General features: G+C 38.9%; 1 protein-coding gene across 1 annotated transcript in view; it reads right to left on the reverse strand.

The window, feature by feature from the left end:
• The window catches only part of ITGA2 (integrin subunit alpha 2), a 112,453-nt gene that overhangs the window by 21,310 nt on the left and 70,372 nt on the right, over nucleotides 1-20,771 (reverse strand). Inside the window, exons 14-17 of the mRNA XM_088023509.1 lie at nucleotides 13,048-13,251; nucleotides 12,004-12,140; nucleotides 9,423-9,562; nucleotides 6,258-6,409 (exon numbers count right to left, since the gene is read on the reverse strand). Coding sequence (XP_087879635.1) covers nucleotides 6,258-6,409; nucleotides 9,423-9,562; nucleotides 12,004-12,140; nucleotides 13,048-13,251 — 633 coding nt within the window. The remainder of the gene's footprint in view (nucleotides 1-6,257; nucleotides 6,410-9,422; nucleotides 9,563-12,003; nucleotides 12,141-13,047; nucleotides 13,252-20,771) is intronic.

Here is a 20,771-nt window from a genome sequence, read left to right on the forward strand (position 1 = left end):
TACTGCACATAGAATTAATGGCTTTTTTTTACCATGATTCATTAGTTCATCAAAGTTAATTTTTGTTAACTGTTTTTTGTTTTTTTTTCTTTTTCTTTTTCCCTTTTTCAACCAACATCTTATCAATCTCTTTTAAAAAAAAAAAAAATTTTTTTATTTTTCATTTTTAGAGTCATATTTTATCCCTTCATAGTAGTTACCCTTATTTTTGGCATATATATATAAGTTGTTCTCTCTTTAAAATTTTGAGATACAGTTTCTTCTAACAGATAAAAATATACCCTAAGTCACTAGTGTATGGTTCTGTTCTAGTCTCCTGCCTGATCACATTCTCTCCCATTGTTTTTTTTAAATCTTCTTTCTTTTTTCAAACAACTTCTTATCTTATCAAGTCCTTTTATAAAATCTTTTATAATTTTCATCTTTACAGTCATCTTCTATCCCTTCATTGTATCAACCCTTTTTTTGTACATATATGTCTTCCTTCCTTTAAAATTTTAGGAGGCACTTTTTTCTAACAGACCAAAATACGCCCAAAATCTAGTGTGTGGCACTGATCTATGCACTAGCCTGATCATATTTGATCATATTCTGCTTTTTTTGTATTGTTCTGTTTTTGTTTTTATCTTTTTTTTTTTTTCTCTTTCTTTTTTCTTTCTTTCCCTTTCTTTTCCCCTGGTTTCAGGTCTTTTCTGATTTGTATACAGTGTATTTGCTGGGGACGTTATAAACCTGTTAGCATTTTGTTCTCTCATTCATCTATTCTCCTCTGGACAAAATGACAAGACGAAAAAAATCACCTCAGCAAAAAGAACAAGAGGTAGTACCGTCAGCCAGGGACCTACTCAATACGGACATTAGTACGATGTTGGACCTAGAGTTCAGAATCATGACTTTAAAGATACTAGCTGGGCTTGAAAAAAGCGTGGAAGTTATTAGAGAAACCCTTTCTGGAGAAATAAAAGAACTGAAATCTAACCAAGTTGAAATCAAAAAGGCTATTGATGAGGTGCAATCAAAAATGGGGGCACTAACTGCTAGGATAAATGAGGCAGAAGAGAGAATCAGTGATATAGAAGACCAAATGATGGAAAGTAAAGAGGCTGAGAAAAAGAGGGAGAAACAACTACAGGATCACGAGGGCAGAATTCGAGAGATAAGTGATTCGATAAGACGAAACAACATTAGAATAATTGGGATCCCAGAAGAAGAAGAAAGAGAGAGAGGGGCAGAAGGTATATTGGAGCAAATAATAGCAGAGAACTTCCCTAATGTGAGGAAGGAAATAGGCATCAAAATCCAGGAGGCACAGAGAACCCCTCTCAAAATCAATAAAAATAGGTCAACACCCCGACATCTAATAGTAAAACTTATGAGTCTCAGAGACAAAGAGAAAATCCTGAAAGCAGCTCGGGAGAAGAGATATGTAACCTACAATGGTAAAAATATTAGATTGGCAACAGACCTATCCACAGAGACCTGGCAGGCCAGAAAGGACTGGCAAGATATCTTCAGAGCACTAAACGAGAAAAATATGCAGCCAAGAATACTATATCCAGCTAGGCTGTCATTGAAAATAGAAGGAGAGATAAAAAGCTTCCAGAACAAACAAAAACTAAAGGAATTTGCAAACACGAAACCAGCCCTCCAAGAAATATTGAAAGGGGTCCTCTAAGCAAAGAGAGAGCCTAAAAGCAGCACAGATCAGAAAGGAACACAGACAACATACAGTAACAGTCACCTTACAGGCAATATAATGGCACTAAATTCATACCTTTCAATAGTTACCCTGAATGTAAATGGGCTAAATGCCCCAATCAAAAGACACAGGCTATCAGATTGGATTAAAAAACAAGACCCATCCATATGCTGTCTGCAAGAGACTCATTTTAGACCCAAAGACACCCCCAGATTGAAAGTGAGGGGGTGGAAAACCATTTACCATGCTAATGGACACCAAAAGAAAGCTGGGGTGACAATCCTTATATCAGACAAACTAGATTTTAAAACAAAGACTGTAATAAGAGATGAGGAAGGACACTATATCCTACTTAAAGGGTCTATCCAACAAGAAGATCTAACAATTGTAAATATCTATGCCCTGAACATGGGAGCAGCCAATTATATAAGGCAATTGATAACAAAAGCAAAGAAACACATTGACAACAATACAATAATAGTGGGGGACTTTAACCCCCCCACACTGAAGTGGACAGATCCTCTAAGCAAAAGATCAACAAGGAAATAAAGACTTTAAATGACACACTGGACCAAATGGACTTCACAGATATATTCAGAACATTCCATCCCAAAGCAACGGAATACACATTCTTCTCTAGTGCCCATGGAACATTCTCCAGAATTGATCATATCCTAGGTCACAAATCAGGTCTCAAGCGGTACCAAAAGATTAGGATCATTCCCTGCATATTTTCAGACCACAATGCTTTGAAACTAGAACTCAATCACAAGAGGAAAGTCGGAAAGAACTCAAATACATGGAGGCTAAAGAGCATCCTACTAAAGAATGAATGGGTCAATCAGGAAATTAAAGAAGAATTAAAAAAATTCATGGAAACCAATGAAAATGAAAACACAACTGTCCAAAATCTTTGGGATACAGCAAAGGCAGTCCTGAGAGGAAAGTATATAGCAACACAAGCCTTTCTCAAGAAACAAGAAAGGTCTCAAATACACAATCTAACCCTACACCTAAAGGAGCTGGAGAAAGAACAGCAACTAAAGCCTAAAGCCAGCAGGAGAAGAGAAATAATAAAGATCAGAGCAGAAATCAATGAAATAGAAACCAAAAGAACAGTAGAACAGATCAACGAAACTAGGAGCTGGTTCTTTGAAAGAATTAACAAGATTGATAAACCCCTGGCCAGACTGATCAAAAAGAAAAGAGAAATGACCCAAATCAACAAAATCATGAATGAAAGAGGAGAGATCACAACCAACACCAAAGAAATACAAACAATTATAAGAACATATTATGAGCAACTCTATGCCAGCAAATTAGATAACCTGGAAGAAATGGGTGCATTCCTAGAGATGTATCAACTACCAAAACTGAACCAGGAAGAAATAGAAAACCTGAACAGACCTATAACCACTAAGGAAATTGAAGCAGTCATCAAAAATCTCCCAAGAAACAAAAGCCCAGGGCCAGATGGCTTCCCAGGGGAATTCTATCAGACATTTCAAGAAGAATTAATACCTATTCTCCTGAAACTGTTCCAAAAAATAGAAATGGAAGGAAAACTTCCAAATTCATTTTATGAGGCCACCATTACCTTGATCCCAAAACCAGACAAAGATCCCATCAAAAAGGAGAATTACAGGCCAATATCCTTGATGAACATGGATGCAAAAATTCTCACCAAAATACTAGCCAATAGGATCCAACAGTACATTAAAAGGATTATTCACCACGACCAAGTGGGATTTATCCCTGGGCTGCAAGGCTGGTTCAACATCCGCAAATCAATCAACGTGATACAATACATTAACAAAAGAAAGAACAAGAACCATATGATCCTCTCATTAGATGCAGAAAAAGCATTTGACAAAGTACAGCATCCTTTCTTGATCAAAACTCTTCAGAGTATAGGGATGGAGGGTACATACCTCAAGATCATAAAAGCCATCTACGAAAAACCTACAGCGAATATCATTCTCAATGGGGAAAAGCTGAGAGCTTTTCCCCTAAGGTCAGGAACGCGGCAGGGATGTCCACTCTTACCACTGCTATTCAACACAGTATTAGAAGTCCTAGCCACAGCAATCAGACAACAAAAAGAAATCAAAGGCATCCAAATCGGCAAAGAGGAAGTCAAACTCTCACTCTTTGCAGATGATATGATACTTTATGTGGAAAACCCAAAAGACTCCACCCCAAAACTGCTAGAACTCATACAGGAATTCAGTCAAGTAGCAGGCTATAAAATCAATGCACAGAAATCAGTGGCATTCCTATACACCAACAACAAGACAGAAGAGAGACAAATCAAGGAGTCGATCCCATTCACAACTGCACCCAAAACCATAAGATACCTAGGAATAAATTTAACCAAAGAGGCAAAGGATCTGTACTCAGAAAACTATAAAATACTCAGGAAAGAAATTGAAGAAGACACAAAGAAATGGAAAAACGTTCCATGCTCATGGATTGGAAGAACCAACATTGTGAAGATGTCAATGCTACCTAGAGCAATCTACACATTCAATGCAATCCCCATCAAAATACCATCCACTTTTTTCAAAGAAATGGAACAAATAATCCTAAAATTTGTATGGAACCAGAAGAGACCCCGAATAGCCAGAGGAATATTGAAAAAGAAAAGCAAAGCTGGCGGCATCACAATTCCGGACTTCCAGCTCTATTACAAAGCTGTCATCATCAAGACAGTATGGTACTGGCACAAAAACAGACACATAGATCAATGGAACAGAATCGAGAGCCCAGAAATGGACCCTCAACTCTATGGTCAACTTATCTTTGACAAAGCAGGAAAGAATGTCCAGTGGAAAAAAGACAGTCTCTTCAACAAATGGTGTTGGGAAAATTGGACAGCCACATGCAGAAGAATGAAACTGGACCATTTCCTTACACCACACACAAAAATAGACTCCAAATTGTTGAAAGACCTAAACATGAGACAGGAGTCCATCCAAATCCTAAAGGAGAACACAGGTAGCAACCTCTTCGACCTCAGCCACAGCAACTTCTTCCTAGAAACATCACCAATGGCACAGGAAGCCAGGGCAAAAATGAACTATTGGGATTTCATCAAGATAAAAAGCTTTTGCACAGCAAAAGAAACAGTCCACAAAACCAAAAGACAACCGACAGAATGGGAGAAAATATTTGCAAATGACATATCAGATAAAGGGCTAGTATCCAAAATCTATAAAGAACTTATCAAACCCAACACCCAAAGAACAAATGATCCAATCAAGAAATGGGCAGAAGACATGAACAGACATTTTTCCAAAGACATCCAAATGGCCAACAGGCACATGAAAAAGTGCTCAACATTGCTCGGCACCAGGGAAATCCAAATCAAAACCTCAATGAGATACCACCTCACACCCGTCAGAATGGCTAAAATTAACAAGTCAGGGAACGACAGATGTTGGCGGGGATGTGGAGAAAGGGGAACCCTCCTACACTGTTGGTGGGAATGCAAGCTGGTGCAGCCACTCTGGAAAACAGTATGGAGGTTCCTCAAACAGTTGAAATTAGAGCTACCATTCGATCCAGCAATTGCACTACTGGGTATTTACCCCAAAGATACAAATGTAGGGACCCGAAGGGGTACGTGCACCCCAATGTTTATAGCAGCAATGTCCACAATAGCCAAACTGTGGAAAGAGCCAAGATGTCCATCAACAGATGCATGGATAAAGAAGATGTGGTATATATACACAATGGAATATTATGCAGCCATCAAAAGGAATGAGATCTTGCCATTTGCAACGACGTGGATGGAACTGGAGGGTGTTATGCTGAGTGAAATAAGTCAATCACTGAAAGACATGTATCATATGACCTCACTGATATGAGGAATTCTTAATCTCAGGAACAAACTGAGGGTTGCTGGAGTGGTGGGGGGTGGGAGGGATGGGGTGGCTGGGTGATGTGCTATGGTGAGCACTGTGAATTGTGCAAGACTGTTGAATCACGGATCTGTACTTCTGAAACAAATAATGCAATATATGTTAAGAAAAAAAAGAAGAAGATAGCAGGAGAGGAAGAACGAAGGGGAGTAAGTTGGAGCGGGAGACGAACCATGAGAGACGATGGACTCTGAAAAACAAACTGAGGGTTCTAGAGGGGAGGAGGGTAGGGGGATGGGTTAGCCTGGTGATGGGTATTAAAGAGGGCACATTCTGCATGGAGCACTGGGTGTTATGAACAAACAATGAATCATGGAACACTACAGCAAAAACTAATGATGTAATATATGGTGATTAACATAACAATAAAAAATAAAAAAAAAACTTACTGTCTACTAAAAGCTTTTCCTTTTAGCCTTTCAGTTGTAATCCCAAATAAAATTTCATGCTAGTAACATACTAATGGAAGGCGACCATATGATAGCATAAATATAGGATTTCCTACTCATAAAATTAGACAAGAAAAGCATTAATTAAAAGGGGAAGCATTTTCTAACTCCCAAGCTTCCTTTTTAGACTTTGACCATTCACGAGTCGTTCAGAGGAAAAGATGAAAGAGAGGTCTGAGGCCTCACCTGTATGTGGATGGTGTGCTCAGCACAACTCTGTGCTTGGCTTAAAAGCATATTCTTCTGCAGGCACCTTTCATTATTTTCTTTAAATAAACCCCTGGAGGTTACTCTGGATGAATATAGGTCTGCATCAATCGTGATGTTGTAGATAATGGCTATGATAAAAATCAGAAAGAAATGTTATTGCAAGTAAACCTTTATAGAAAAACCATCCCTGCCTTACTGTGTCTTACTGGGTAAAGTCAAGGATTTCAAGAAAATATAAAAACAGTCTTTCCATGAATGGATTGTGAGCAGTGGACGACCACGGCATTTGTAATTCAGACTCTGGTACGATGTAGGGGACTGTGGTTACAGAGAGAGGGGATTCAAAGAAGCATGGCTTGAAGAGTGGGGAACAAAGTGGACTTGCCACCAGGAAATCTACAGAGGGAATCTGGTCAAATTACTCACTTCCTCAAGCATCAGTTTTATCATCCCTAACATGGTGATATGATAAAGGAGTTACTGAGTGCCTACAATTGAACACATTCTCAGATGTTCCCTTATACAAGTTTTACTATCAACCTGGGAAGTGGATATGATCTCATATTTCAGATACTAAACAGAATAAAAGAGGTAAAATAAACCAGCTTCATTCACACAGCTAGGTCACGGTCAGAAATAAAGCTAGGGTAATTTTGAAATCAGGGCTCATGTTCTTTCAGCTTCCATGCAGTTGTGAGGATTAACTGTTATTTGAGATCAACTCTGAGGGAACACCCTAGATACTTTATTTGGGGGGAAGGCATGCAACTCCACAGTAATAAGTTTGGAGTCACACAGACTTGGTTTGAATTCTAATTCCACCATTTATGAGCTCTATGACTTTAGGCCATTTGTGTAACCTCTTTGAACCTCCATTTCCTCATCTATAAAACAGATAATACTACTAACCCAGGGAAATGAAAATGAAAAAAAAATGCAATAAAAACCGATGTTATTAGCCAATATACAAAGTATCAGAGCCTTCACCTAGAGTCTGCTGTCCAAAACAGAAAGAAGATCTGATGATATTCAAAGCATCAGCTGCCTTATCTGGGGTTATGCCATCTTATTTTACTATTTTCAGTATTTTAAAGGTTGAATGGACTTCCAACATACATTAATTCTACAGGTTACCTTTAAAATATCTGTTAGAGATATTGGATAATTTTTCTTGCTCCAATGACTTAAAATGAAGTTAACAAAGATAGATAACATATAAGTGAATCAAATGAACTAAAAAGTGGTGAAAATAATATAAAGGAAAAATGCCAGGGAGGTGAACGTAGCCAGGTTAGAGTTAGTACACATGGTAATACTAGCTCATTTTTCTCAAGTAGCCTGGTGAAAAGGATGGCCTCATAGGCAATATATCAATTTTTTTAGGTTATTAACTTTAAACTGGAGCGAGTACCTGATACAATAAATAATAAAGACCATATGCTTTAGAAATTTACTTCTCAAAGTTGTGAAGATGGGATTCTGGTCTCACTATTATTGGCAGACAATTAAGTGACAAATGATCATGACTGGCTTGTCTGTGTGGACCTGGAGACATCAAGGAAAAGGTCCCCAATGGGAACAAAGCCCAAGTAAGGACCTTCTCTGAAGGCGGAAAGCTGCTTTCCAGTTACAGCAACAGAAGTGGGGAAGCCCCATCGAAAAGAGGAAGATTTAGGAGACAAATCCATGCTTTCAGGCCAGGAGAGTGAACCAGCCAGCCATTTCTGCCAACTAATATATTTCCCGAATTAATGTTTTAGGCAGACTAGCCACTTAATGTCCCCCCCCCCCCCGCCACAAGCTTTGTTGAAATGTGATGGAGATATAATATTGTATCAATTTCAGCTATACAGTGTAGTTATTTTATATATGTAAATATTAGGAAATGATTACAATAAGGTTAACAGATCATCACCTCACACAGTTGCAATTCTGTGTGTGTGTGTGTGTGCGTGCGCGCGTATGTGTGTGGTGAGAACTTTGAAAATCTCTCTTAGCAACCTTCAGATACACAACACAGTGTTGTTGGCCATAGTCATCTAGCCACTTAGTGTTTATACAGGAATGGTTTTTGACTCAACTCTCCTGGCTACTCAAACGGACCTGCTACAAGGCAGATCTGTGAGATGTGCTACTCAGAGTTGGGTCAGTGTTTGAACGCCTGAATGGAAAAATGCCAGAGAGCTATAAGGAGTAGGAAAATATGGAAAGCATGCCAAGATGTGAATCTAACTTCTGCTTTATGTTTTTAACCTATGTATTTCTTGGTATGAATCATGACAAAGACTGAAAATATAGAGGCAGGTTAAGTTGGTTTGTTAACCACTTAATGAAACATTTGTAGGAACTACAGGTGTCTGAAGGTTAGAGCCAAAATCTGATGGAAGGGGGATGAGAACCCATGAAAAAGCAGCGAGAGAAAGAAGGCGGTGTTTGAGCAAGTGCAAACTCCATTGCCGTGCTCTGCGGGTGCTGGAGTAGGAGAGGTGAGAGTGAGGGGCAGTGGTTCGGAAGGACTCGGTCACACCCTGAAAGAGGACTCGCTGGTCCAAGAGAGAGATGACAATTCCTGGTGACATTTGTCCAACTTTCCTCACTCTTTCTTGCTGGCAGGACACATTTCAGATTTTTACCCACTTCTCCAGATTATTTAGAACATTTAAAACACTGGGCACAAACTGCATATTGTTTATATTTTCTCTTATTATCTCATGCCTATTAATTCCTCAAGAATAGGAATATTTGGTACTTGTGCTATACACACTGTATCTAGATCATGTCATAGCAGACATATGGCATAAAATATGGGTGTAACATCAGTGTCATCCGTGTGTGCCCAAGATTTGAGGTAAGGAACCCATGGGTAAAAGACATTTAGACAGAGTTGGGAGAGCCTGGGACTAGGTCCAGAGATGGTAACATTCTGCTGCAGAAATTTACTTTCTAGAGAAAACAGAGGAAGATCTACCCACATCTTCCATACCTAATTAACCATTCTGAGGCACCCTAAATGTGTGGCAACTTAAATATCTGCAAGACCCTTATTCCTTCTGATCTATAAGCCCAAAGTATAGGTTATATTCAGGACTAAAACTCCACAAGCAAACCTATCTCCACACAGATTATCTCAGGTCAACCCACCCACTTGATCGTTTTGCTTAGTAGGTCTAAACTTGGCACTGAAACAGAGTTTGAGTTTTATGTCAGCATTCTTGTTGAACAAAATAATTTTTTCTGGTGTGAACAAAGCTTCCACAGATACATCAGCAATACTTTGTGACCTGAAAGACATAAGTGGAAACAGATAGGTTACTGCCAAGTGCACATGTTATAACCTTTACCTAGAGGACCCAGGGCCAGCATTATCATATTATTCTCTGCATGATCTAAGCACTTGAGCAGTATTTCATATTTGAAAGCTCTAAAATGGCAGGTAGGAATAAGGTCTTCTGTGTTTGTGACTGTACTGCCAGCCCAATCCACATTTAATATTTTTTGTTTGTTTGTTTGATGCATGCATAAGTGCAGGATGTGAGTCTGCAACCTCTTTGCAAATAAAGTCAAAGTCACGGTCCCTGTTGCCTATTGCCAACCACAAACAGTAATGTTTGCTCTTCCACAAAGGAAGGGAAGAGAGCAGGTGGCAAGGTGGGAGTGACGTGGCTGATGACCCAGGAGCGTGGCCATGGCCGAGGAGCGTGGCCATCTCCCTGTTGCCTCCCTTAATGGCTGGCAGCAATTCTTTGATGTGTGGCATATGACCATGATGGTGACAGCTAGCCTGATACCAGAAAATGGCTGGGGAGTCTCTCAGGCAGGGCGCTAAAGACTTCAGACTCTTGCACAGCCCTTGAGATATCTAAAAATCTCTCACATACACATGGCCTCATTTGCTCCTATAACACTCCTATGAAATAGAATATCGTCTCCCTTTTATTAATGAAAAAGTCTGAAACAAACAAAAAACATTTAGTAACATCAATTTACTGAGTAATAGTTAGCATGTGAGGAATTAGAGCTCATGATCTCCTAGTTCCGCTGCCAGTAAAATTTTGTACCTCATCATAATGACCCTGTGTGCACACACTCCATTATTTACAGAGCAGCAGGTAGTAGTAATTAGTAATTTCACTGTTCTGAGAAGTAGCACAAGAAGATGCAGAAGACATTTTCTCTTTCATTTCAGGTACCATCTGAAGGACTTGAATCAACTGAAAAATTGTTTCATCAGTTAATCATGTACCTATAAGGCCCCCTAATAAGCAGCCAAAAAACATCTAACAACAAATACACCATGTCCTCAAGCCTACAAGATCTGAAATGTCTAAGTGAAAGTTTTCTGTAAGTCAATCTCTTTTAGAGAATCTTTTATCCCAGTGGAGATGGTGGCATCGATTGAAATGATTTTGTAAACTTTTTTTTTAAATTATTCTCAGGAAGTTACCCAGAAAATCTAGTCTCAGCACCTTATAGGAATGTGACGACAAAATGGCAAGAATCTAGCTTGACTGATCACCTCAATAAATTGACCCGACTCCATGTGTCTTGACTCTTTGAAGACTCAAATCCACCTTTAAATAAAAAAGTTTGGCCATCACTGGCAACATTAACAGGGAGTATCAGGGTGCCTGGCTGGCTCAGTTAGTGGAGCATGTGACTCTTAACCTTGGGGTTGTGGGTTTGAAACCCCTTATCGGTATAGAAATTACTTAAAATCTTTTTAAAAAACGGGAGTGTCATAGTATAGTAATTACATAGGCTATGAAGGATGAAGCCTACCAAGATGGCTGGAGGGTGATGTTCACTGGAAGGTATTTTTTTAAAAATTTATAAGAAATCATAAGTCCTGTGACTATGTTATCACACCTTGTATTTTTCTAATGGCATGTTACTCTTAACTGATTTTATTCAGTAAATGTATTTTTTTAATGTGTCAGTGTTAAGTATGATCTGTGCATTGTTTTCCTCCTATGTGAAGTTTTCATTAAAATGATGCACTCAAAACAATGCATTTCATTTTTCAAAAGCACATGTGAAATATTGTAGTTTATGTAATGTTGTTCGGTTCTTGAAGTATTTGGGCATTTAAAACACAGCTTTCAACAGAGATGAATGAAATATATTTGGGGGAGGGGACTCTTGATCAAATGCTCAATTTCTGATTCCAATCCCTGGCCAACCCAATATATTTATTTTTGTCCTTGAATCACACAGCCCTTGAATCCCCTATTGCTCCTCCCTGCTCTTCAACTCCTACTGAGGTCAGTGAGAGGTCAGTTAAACCTAAATAATGGCTTCTTGTTTATGACCAATAATTTCAAAAGTTACTTCATAACCACATGAGAAGTTATACTTCACTTGTGTGGTCTGAGTGTTCAGTATTTTTAGAGCATTCTCATGAGGCTTCCTTTCTGTGAGCTGAGGTAAGGTTATTTGGAAGATAATATTCAGAAATATCTTGGATACCATTTCAAAGGCTCTGTCTTTTCTATGTCCTTTATCTGCTCACCATATAGAGAAGAGGAACTTGACAGTAATGTTAAACAAATATTTTTCTTCTCCCACAAGGAAAAACACATTTCTTCCTTTGACACATAAACTATGACACAATTGTCCTGGAGTCTTCTAGAATGCATGTGGCATTTCCACAATTTCAGCACAGCTATCTTAACAGGTCATTTTTTTAGTTAGCTAGTTTGTGTCTGGCTCTCAACTGACTCACCACAGCTGAACGACTTGCCCAAAGGCACCAACAGACACGTCGGTGATAGAATCCCCATTTAAGTCACCATAACCATCCAAAGATCTCCCAAAGTACTGGAGCTGGCTCCTAAAGGCTCCATCGGATCCCAAGATTTTCTGAAAGAGCAAGTTTGACATGAAAGTATAATATGTAATAACTGAAATAGAAAAAAAAAAGGGAGCTTCTACACTGCACTGTTAGATTTTCTATATAGCCACTTCAAGTTGTTTTATTCTCCACAAAATCCCATTGATTTTTCAATCACAGCTTTTCTCATCTGTTTATCATGCTTGCAGCCACATTAAAGAAACAGCATGAATCTTTAAACATAAAATCACAAAGCAGCAGATCACTGGGCTGAGCAGGATTTGAAGCGAGCTCAGGTATGATTGCTCTCCTAGACCACGTCTTTTAGGACTTCCCTGGAAAGTTGCCTGATCAATGAGGCCCCCTTGGTCACCCTTTAAACTACCTAATAACTCCCATCCCTTAACATTTAAAAAAATTTTAAATGCCTTATCATTTATTATGATCTGGAACACTATTTCACTTACCTTATTTTCTCCTCTGTCTCCTCCACAAAAAATGTAAGATCCACAAAGAACAGAATTTTATCTGTCCTGTTCTTTTTTTTAAGATTTTATTTATTTATTTGACAAAGACTGAGAGAGAACACAAGTAGGCAGAGAGGCAGGCAGAGGGAGAGAGAGAGGGAGAAGCAGGCTCCCTGCTGAGGAAGGAGCCTGACAGAGGGCTCGATCCCAGAACCCTGGGATTATGACCTGAGCCGAAGGCAGCTGCTTAACCGCTGTCACCCACCCAGGCACCCCATCTGTCCTGTTCTTTACAGTATCTCCAGACCCAGGACGCTTGACACAGAGTAGGAGGCTCACTAAATATCTGCTTAATGAACAAATACAGTTCTAAAATAAGTGGGATGGATCAGATCGTCTGCATGTACTCTGTTACTCTAACATGATGACACTCACATGTGAATGCATCACTATGGAACTCACGGATTACCTGAGAATATCTCATGCGAATGGTGCTCTCGTGACCGTTGTAGATATACACAGCTCCAGAGTTCTGATTTTCCAAAGGTGAACCAACTATTACATCATTAAAGCCATCCATGTTGATATCTGAAAGAGCTGCAATCGCTGAACCAAACCGAGCATTTTCAACACCCTCAGGGCCTTCAAGAAATTGGTGCCAATTCAAAACGCCCTTGCAAAGGGGAAGAGAGGGATGATTAAAGCAAACCTTCCAACTTTTATCATTAAAATTCACAGCAAGTGATGCCCGAACCATTTTGTCAACTGTTAAAAGCAGACAGGATTTCCAACCTAGATTTCAAAATTCTCTATGATGAGAATTATAAATGAGAATTCTAGCAAGTAAGCTCATAGGATGTGTGCTCATAAACCAAAGTGAAAGGAACAAATTCCCTACTGCGGCTGCACACCTACATAACACTGCCCATATCTTTGCCTCTTTCCCCCCTTAATATTAGAATCTTGACCTGTTTCCAAAACTTTTAAAATTTGCTGATGAAAATCTAATATCTTGCATAAAATTAAGATGGAGACACAACAAAAAACACAGTATCTTATTTTAGACCTTTTCTTAAAAATTACTGAACAGTGGCATAATTATAATGGGACAGGAAGTAGAAAATGAGACCATTTGGTTCCAGTTCAAGATGGTAAGTCTGAACTCACCCCCCTTCCCTGGAACCCATCAAATTACACCTATTAATAGAATAATTCCTCCTGGAAAACAAAACAACAAAAAACAACCGAGGGCTGACTGAACAGCTACTGAACAACCAAAGATAGAGAAAATGGCAAAAGAACACAAAGAGAGACAGAGACACAGTAACAAAGGGAAACTGATGCAGTAGGGTTGCAGAGTACTGTGAGGGCAGGCACAAATTCCTCTGTCCTTGGGCACAGAAAATAAGCCACAGTTTAAAAGAGCAATTAGCATCTAAAAGAGACAACACTAGAACTCTGCCACATTGTGGAAGAGCTGCGGGCTAAGCTCTCCAAGTCAGAGGAACTGGAAAATGATGGTTTACATTATTACCATTCCACCTTAAAACCTCGGTCAGAACAGGGTCTGATCAGCAGATGGGCAGGTCTGGTTGTCTCTGTGAGCTCTCAACCTCACTGACCTCAACAAGCCCATGGTCCTCAAGCCCACACCAGTCTCAGTGGTGTGGTGCTGGGACACAGAAAAAAAGCCACAGTTTAAAAGGGCCAAGGAACGGTGGGAACACTCTCTCCCCCTCCACCTTTCAAGCCCAGACTGGAGCAGGGGTCCAAACACAATCACCAGTGGATTTAGATGCCATAACATACAGGTCCTAACCCTATAAATGGTAGGGTTCAGTCATCAGAGGGGGCTTGCAACATCAGCAAGCCCAGGGTCCATAAGCCCATACCAGCCTCTGTGGTGCCAGGGCACAGAAAATAAGCTGTGGAATTTTAGTTCTTTTTATTTTTTTGTTTTGTTTTAATTAAAACAAGTTTTTATTTTTAAATTAAAAACTTTTATTTTTCTTTTTCTTTCAAATTTTATTATTTCCCTTTTTCTGCAAAAAGCTACAGTTTAAACAAATAACTAGCATATACAGCCCCAGCTCCAAGCACAGTCTGCAAAGGGACACCAACCTTCAAGTTCAGGAGCAGTAGCTGTTCTAATCCACAGAAACACACACAGAAAGTCAAGCAAAATGCGGAGACAGAGGAATATGCTCCAAAAGAAAGAAAGAAAAAAAAAAAACAACAACTCAGAAAAACAACTAAATGAGACAGAGATAAGCAACATGCCTGATAAAGAATTTAATAATTGTGAAGATAACTGGGCTGGAGAAAAAAGTGGAAGATCTTAGTGAGACTTTCAATAAAGACATAGAAAATATTAAGAAGAACCAATCAGAGTTGAAGAATACAATAACTGAAATAACAGGGAATTAAGAGTAGATTAGAGGATGCAGAAGAACATACCAGCAACCTGGATGACAGGGTAATGGAGAACAACACAAGCTGAACAGCAAAAAGAGAAAAGAATTAAAAAAAAAAAAAAAAGATAGATTAAGAGATCTCATGGATGACAGAGTGAACAAATATTTGCATTATAGGGGTCCCAGAAAAGGAGAGGAAGGTGTAGAAAACTTATTTGAAGAAATAATTGAAAACTTCCCTAATCTAGGGAAGGAAATAGACATCCAAGTCCAATAAGCACCGAGAGTTCCAAACAAGATGAACCCAAGGAGGTCCACACAATGGCACATAATAATTAAAATGTCAAAGGTTAAAGATAAAGAGAATCTTAAAAGCAGCAAGAAAGGAACAAAAAGTTACCTAGAAGGGAAAATCTACAAGGCTATCAGCTGATTTTTCTGCAGAAACTTTGAGTATATCCTGCCACTTTCTTCTGGCTTGCAAAGTGCTGAAAGGAAAAAAACAAAAAAACAAAAAACAAAACAAAAAAAACATACAGCCAAGAATACTCTACCAGACAAGATTATCATCCAGATTTGAAGGAGAGATGAAGAGTTTCCTGGACAAATGAAAGATAAAGGAGTTCATCACCACTAAAGCAGCCTTACAAGAAACAATAAAGGGACTTCTTTAAGTGGAAAAGAAATGGCCGTAATTAGAGATAAGAATATTATGAATAAAAGATGTAAATTATGACAACATACACATAAAATGTGGAGAAGGGAGTAAAAATGGAAGAAAAGGGGAAAAAGAAAAAGCCCCCCCACCTTTGGAATGCCTTTGAACTTAAATGACCATCAAATTAATATAGACTGCTCTTTACTTGGAATGTTCTATGTGAACTTCGTGGTAACCACAAGCACAAAACCTATGATAGACACACAAAAAAAGAAAGAGAAAGAAAGCTAAATATAACACTATAGAAACTCACCAGTCACAAAGAAGAAGAAAAAGGAACAAAACAACCAGAAAACAAAATTTTAAAATGGCAAAAAGTATCAATAATCACTTTACATGTAAATGGCCTGAATGCTCCAACCAAAAGACATAGGGTGACAGAGTAGATAAAAAATCAAGACCCATCTATATGCTGCCTACAAGAAACTCACACCTCAGACCTAAAGACATACACAGACTGAAAGTGAAGGGACGGAGAAAGATTCACCATGCAAATGGAAGTGAAAAAAAGCTGGCGTATCAATACTTACATCAGACAAAATAGACTTTAAAACAAAGACTGTAACAACAATTATTACATAATGACAAAAGGATCAATCCAACAAGAGGATATAACCATTATAAATATCTATACACTCAACACTGGAGCACCTAAATACATAAAGCAAACATAAATGGACATAAAGAGAGACATTCATGGTAATACAATAGTAGGGGACTTTAACACCCCACTTCTGTCTGGACCATCCAGACAGAAAAATCAATAAGGAAACAATGTCTTTGACCATCTTTGGACCAGATGGACATAACATATATATATGGAACATTCTATCCCAAAACAGAACACTCATTCTTTTCAAGTGCACATGGAACATTCTCCAGAACAGATCATATGCCAGGCCATAAAACAAGCCTCAATAAATTTAAGAAGACTGAAATCATACCATGCATCTTTTCTGATCACAACAGTATGAAACTAAAAATAAGTCACAAGAAAAAAGGAAAAAACAAATATGTGGAGACTACACACCACGATACCAAACAACCAATAGGTTAAAGAACCAATAAAAGAAGAAATAAAATACATGGAGATGAATGAAAATGAAAACACAATGGTCCAAAATCTTTGGGATGCAGCAAAAGCGGTTCTAGAGAGAAGTATACAGTATACAGTGATACGGGCCTACCTGAAGAAATAAGAAAAAGCTCAAACAATCAAAACTTACACCTAAAGGAACTAGAGAAAGAAGAACAAACAAAACCAAAGGAAACAATAAAGATCAGAGCAGAAATAAAAGACCTAAAATAATAAAAAGAAAAGAAAAGAAAAAAAAACTCAATGAAACGGAGTTTGTTCTTCGAAAAGGTAAACAAAACTGACAAACCCTTAGTCACATTCATCAAGGAAAAAAAAGGACCCAAATCAAAAAAAAAAAAAAATCAGAAATGAGAAGAGCTGACACCACAGAAATACAAAGGATTATAAGTGAATACTATAAAAATTATATACGAACAAATGGGACAACTTAGATGAAATGGTTAAATTCCTAGAAACATACAGTCTTCCAAAACTGAACCAGGGAGAAATAGAACATCTGAATAGAACAATTACAAGTGACAAAATTGAATGGCAATCAAAAAAATATCAAAAAAAAAAAAAAAAAGAAAAGAAAAAGTCCAGGACCAGGTAGATTCACAGGGGAATTCTACCAGACACTTAAAGAGTTAATACCTATTCTCCTCAAACTATTTCAAACAACAGAAAAGGAAAGGAAGCTTCCAAATACATTCTATGAGGCCAGTATTACCCTGATACCAAAAGCAGGCAAAGACACCACAAAAATAAAACTATAGGCCCGGGGGGTGGAGCAAGATGGCAGAGAGTAGGAGACCTGGATTTCATCTGGTCCCAGGAATTCAGCTGGATAGGGATCAAACCATTCTGAACACCTACGAACTCAACAGGAGATGGAAGAAAAGAATAGCAACAACTCTCTGAACAGAAAAGCGACCACCTTCTGGGAAGGTAGGACGTGAGGAGAAGTGAATCCGAGGTGATATTTGGGAGGATAGACGGCGGGGGAGGGGGGGCCTCCGTCAGCCACTACTGGCAAGTGACAGAGCCGTGGAGCACAAAATTGGAACTTTTAGAAGTCGGCTCTGCTGAGGGAAGTCGCTCTAGCGGCTGAGTGGGGGGTGGATCCCTTGCTGGGACAGTGTGGTTTCAGGACCCTCGGGGTCACAGAAAGACCGGGGGTGCCTGAGTGCAGCAGAGCTCCCAGGTATCAAAGCAGGGAAGCCGGCTGCAGAGACGGAGCTGAGGAGTGGGCTCTCCAGCTCAGGGTTGCCATAAACCGTGATTGCAGCACAGTAGGGCCACTGCTCCTCCAGCAGGGACCCAACAAGCGCAGATCCGGGGAGACTCCCCTTCCTCCCCTGGGAGGAGCGGCGTGGGAGCGCACCGCAGGGATCTGCAGGGTTTGGAGACTCCACACGGGGTCATGTACCAGAGATAGAAACGCTCGGTCACAGGCCAGGTGAGCATGGAGTGTGGAGGGAGACTGGGGAGATGGGAGTGACTGACTGCTTTTCTCTGGGGGCACACTGAGGAGTGGGGCCCCAAGTTCTCTGCTCCTCTGGGGTGGAGATTCAGAGGCCGCCATTTTCACTCTCATCCTCCAAAGCTGGACAGAAAGCTTGCAAGGAACAAAAGCTACCGAGAGTAAACCCAAGCAGATTACTTAGCCCGGACCCAGCAAGGGCAGGGCAATTCCGCCTCCGCAAAGACATTTGGGAAACCCTGCAACAGGCCCCTCCCCCAAAAGATCAGTAAGAATAGCCAGCCAAGACCAAGTTTACTGATCAGCGAGAATGGCAGAACTCCAGTGCTAGGGGAATACACCACAGAGAATTCATGGCTTTTTACCATGATTCTTTAGTCTTTCAAAGTTAATTTTTTTAATTGTTTTTTTTTTTAATTTCTTTCTCCTTTTTTCAACCAACATCTTATCAATCCCTTTTTTAAAAAATATTTTTTTTCATTTTTAGAGTCATATTCTCTTCCTTCATAGTAGTTACCCTTATTTTTGGTGTGTGTATATATATATAAAACATATATATAACATATATATAACATATATATATAACATATATATAACATATATATAAGTTGTTCTCTCTTTAAAATTCTGAGATACAGTTTCTTCTAACAGATCAAAATATACCCTAAATCTCTAGTGTATGGCTTTGTTCTAATCTGTGTGATCACATTCTCTACCCCTTTTTTAAACCCTCTTCTTTCTTTTTTCAAACTCCTTATCTTCCTTTTATAAAATCTTCTATAAGTTTCATCTTTACAGTCATATTTCATCCCTTCATCATTATTAACCCTTATTTTTGTACATAGATAAGTTTTTATTTCTTTAAAATTTTGGGAGGCACTTTCTTCTAACAGACCAAAATATGCCCAAAATCTAGTGTATGGCACTGATCTATGCACCAGCCTGATCATAATTGATCATACTCTGTTTTTTGTTTGTTTGTTTTTATCTTTTTTATCTTTCTCTTTTTTCTTTCTTTCCCTTTCTTTTCCCCTGGTTTCAGGTCTTTTCTGATTTGTTCAGTGTATATTTTCTGGGGACATTGTTACCCTGTTAGCATTTTCTTCTTTCATTCATCTATTCTCTGGACAAAATGACAAGATGGAAAAAAGTCACCTCAACAAAAAGAACAAGAGGCAGTACCGACTGCCAGGGACCTAATCAATACGGACATTAGTAAGATGTTGGAACTAGAGTTCAGAATGATGATTTTAAAGATACTAGATGGGCTTAAAAAAAGCATGGAATTTATTAGAGAAACCCTTTCTGGAGAAATAAAAGAACTAAAATCTAACGAAGTCGAAATCAAAAAGGCTGTTAATGAGGTGCAATCAAAAATGGGGGCACTAACTGCTAGGATAAATGAGGCAGAAGAGAGAATTAATGCTATAGAAGACCAAATGATGGAAAATAAAGAAGCTGAGAAAAAGAGAGATAAACAACTACTGGATCACGAGGGCAGAATTCGAGAGATAAGCGATACCATAAGATGAAACAACATTAGAATAATTGGGATCCCAGAAGAAGAAGAAAGAGAGAGGGGCAGAAGGTATATTGGAGCAAATTATAGCAGAGAACTTCCCTAATTTGGGGAAGGAAACAGGCATCAAATTCCAGGAGGCAGAGAGAAGCTCTCTCAAAAATTAATAAAAATAGGTCAACACCCCGACATCTAACAGTAAAACTCAAAAGTCTCAGAGACAAAGAAAATCCTGAAAGCAGCTTGGGACAAGAGATATGTAACCTACAATGGTAGAAATATTAGACTGGCAACAGACCTACCCACAGAGACCTGGCAGGCAAGAAAGAACTGGCATGATATATTCAGAGCACCAAATGAGAAAAATATGCAACCAAGAATACTATATCCAGCTAGGCTGCCACTGAAAATAGGAGGATAGATAAAAAGCTTCCAGGACAAACAAAATCTAAAGGAATTTGCAAACACAAAACCAACCCTACAAGAAATATTGAAAGGGGTCCTCTAAGCAAAGAGAGAGCCTAAGAGCAACATAGACCAGAAAGGAACACAGACAATATACAGTAACAGTCACCTTACAGGCAATACAATGGCATTAAATTCATATCTTTCAATAGTTACCCTGAATGTAAATGGGCTAAATGCCCCAATCAAAAGACACAGGCTATCAGATTGGATAAAAAAACAAGACTCAGCGATATGCTGTCTGCAAGAGATTCATTTTAGACCCAAAGACACCCTCAGATTGAAAGTGAAGGGGTGGAAAACCCATTTACCATGCCAATGGACACCAAAAGAAAGCTGGGGTGGCAATCCTTATATCAGACAAACTAGATTTTAAAACAAAGACTGTAATAAGAGATGAGGAAGGACACTATATCTTACTTAAAGGATCTATCCAACAAGAAGATCTAACAATTGTAAATATCTATGTCCCTAACATGGGAGCAGCCAATTATATAAGCCCTTTAATAACAAAAG

The sequence above is a fragment of the Eumetopias jubatus genome, unplaced genomic scaffold (assembly GCF_037043125.1).
Source record: "Eumetopias jubatus isolate StellerSeaLion01/CBP00866 unplaced genomic scaffold, mEumJub1_p1.0 scaffold_5, whole genome shotgun sequence".
Lineage (NCBI taxonomy): Eukaryota > Metazoa > Chordata > Mammalia > Carnivora > Otariidae > Eumetopias > Eumetopias jubatus.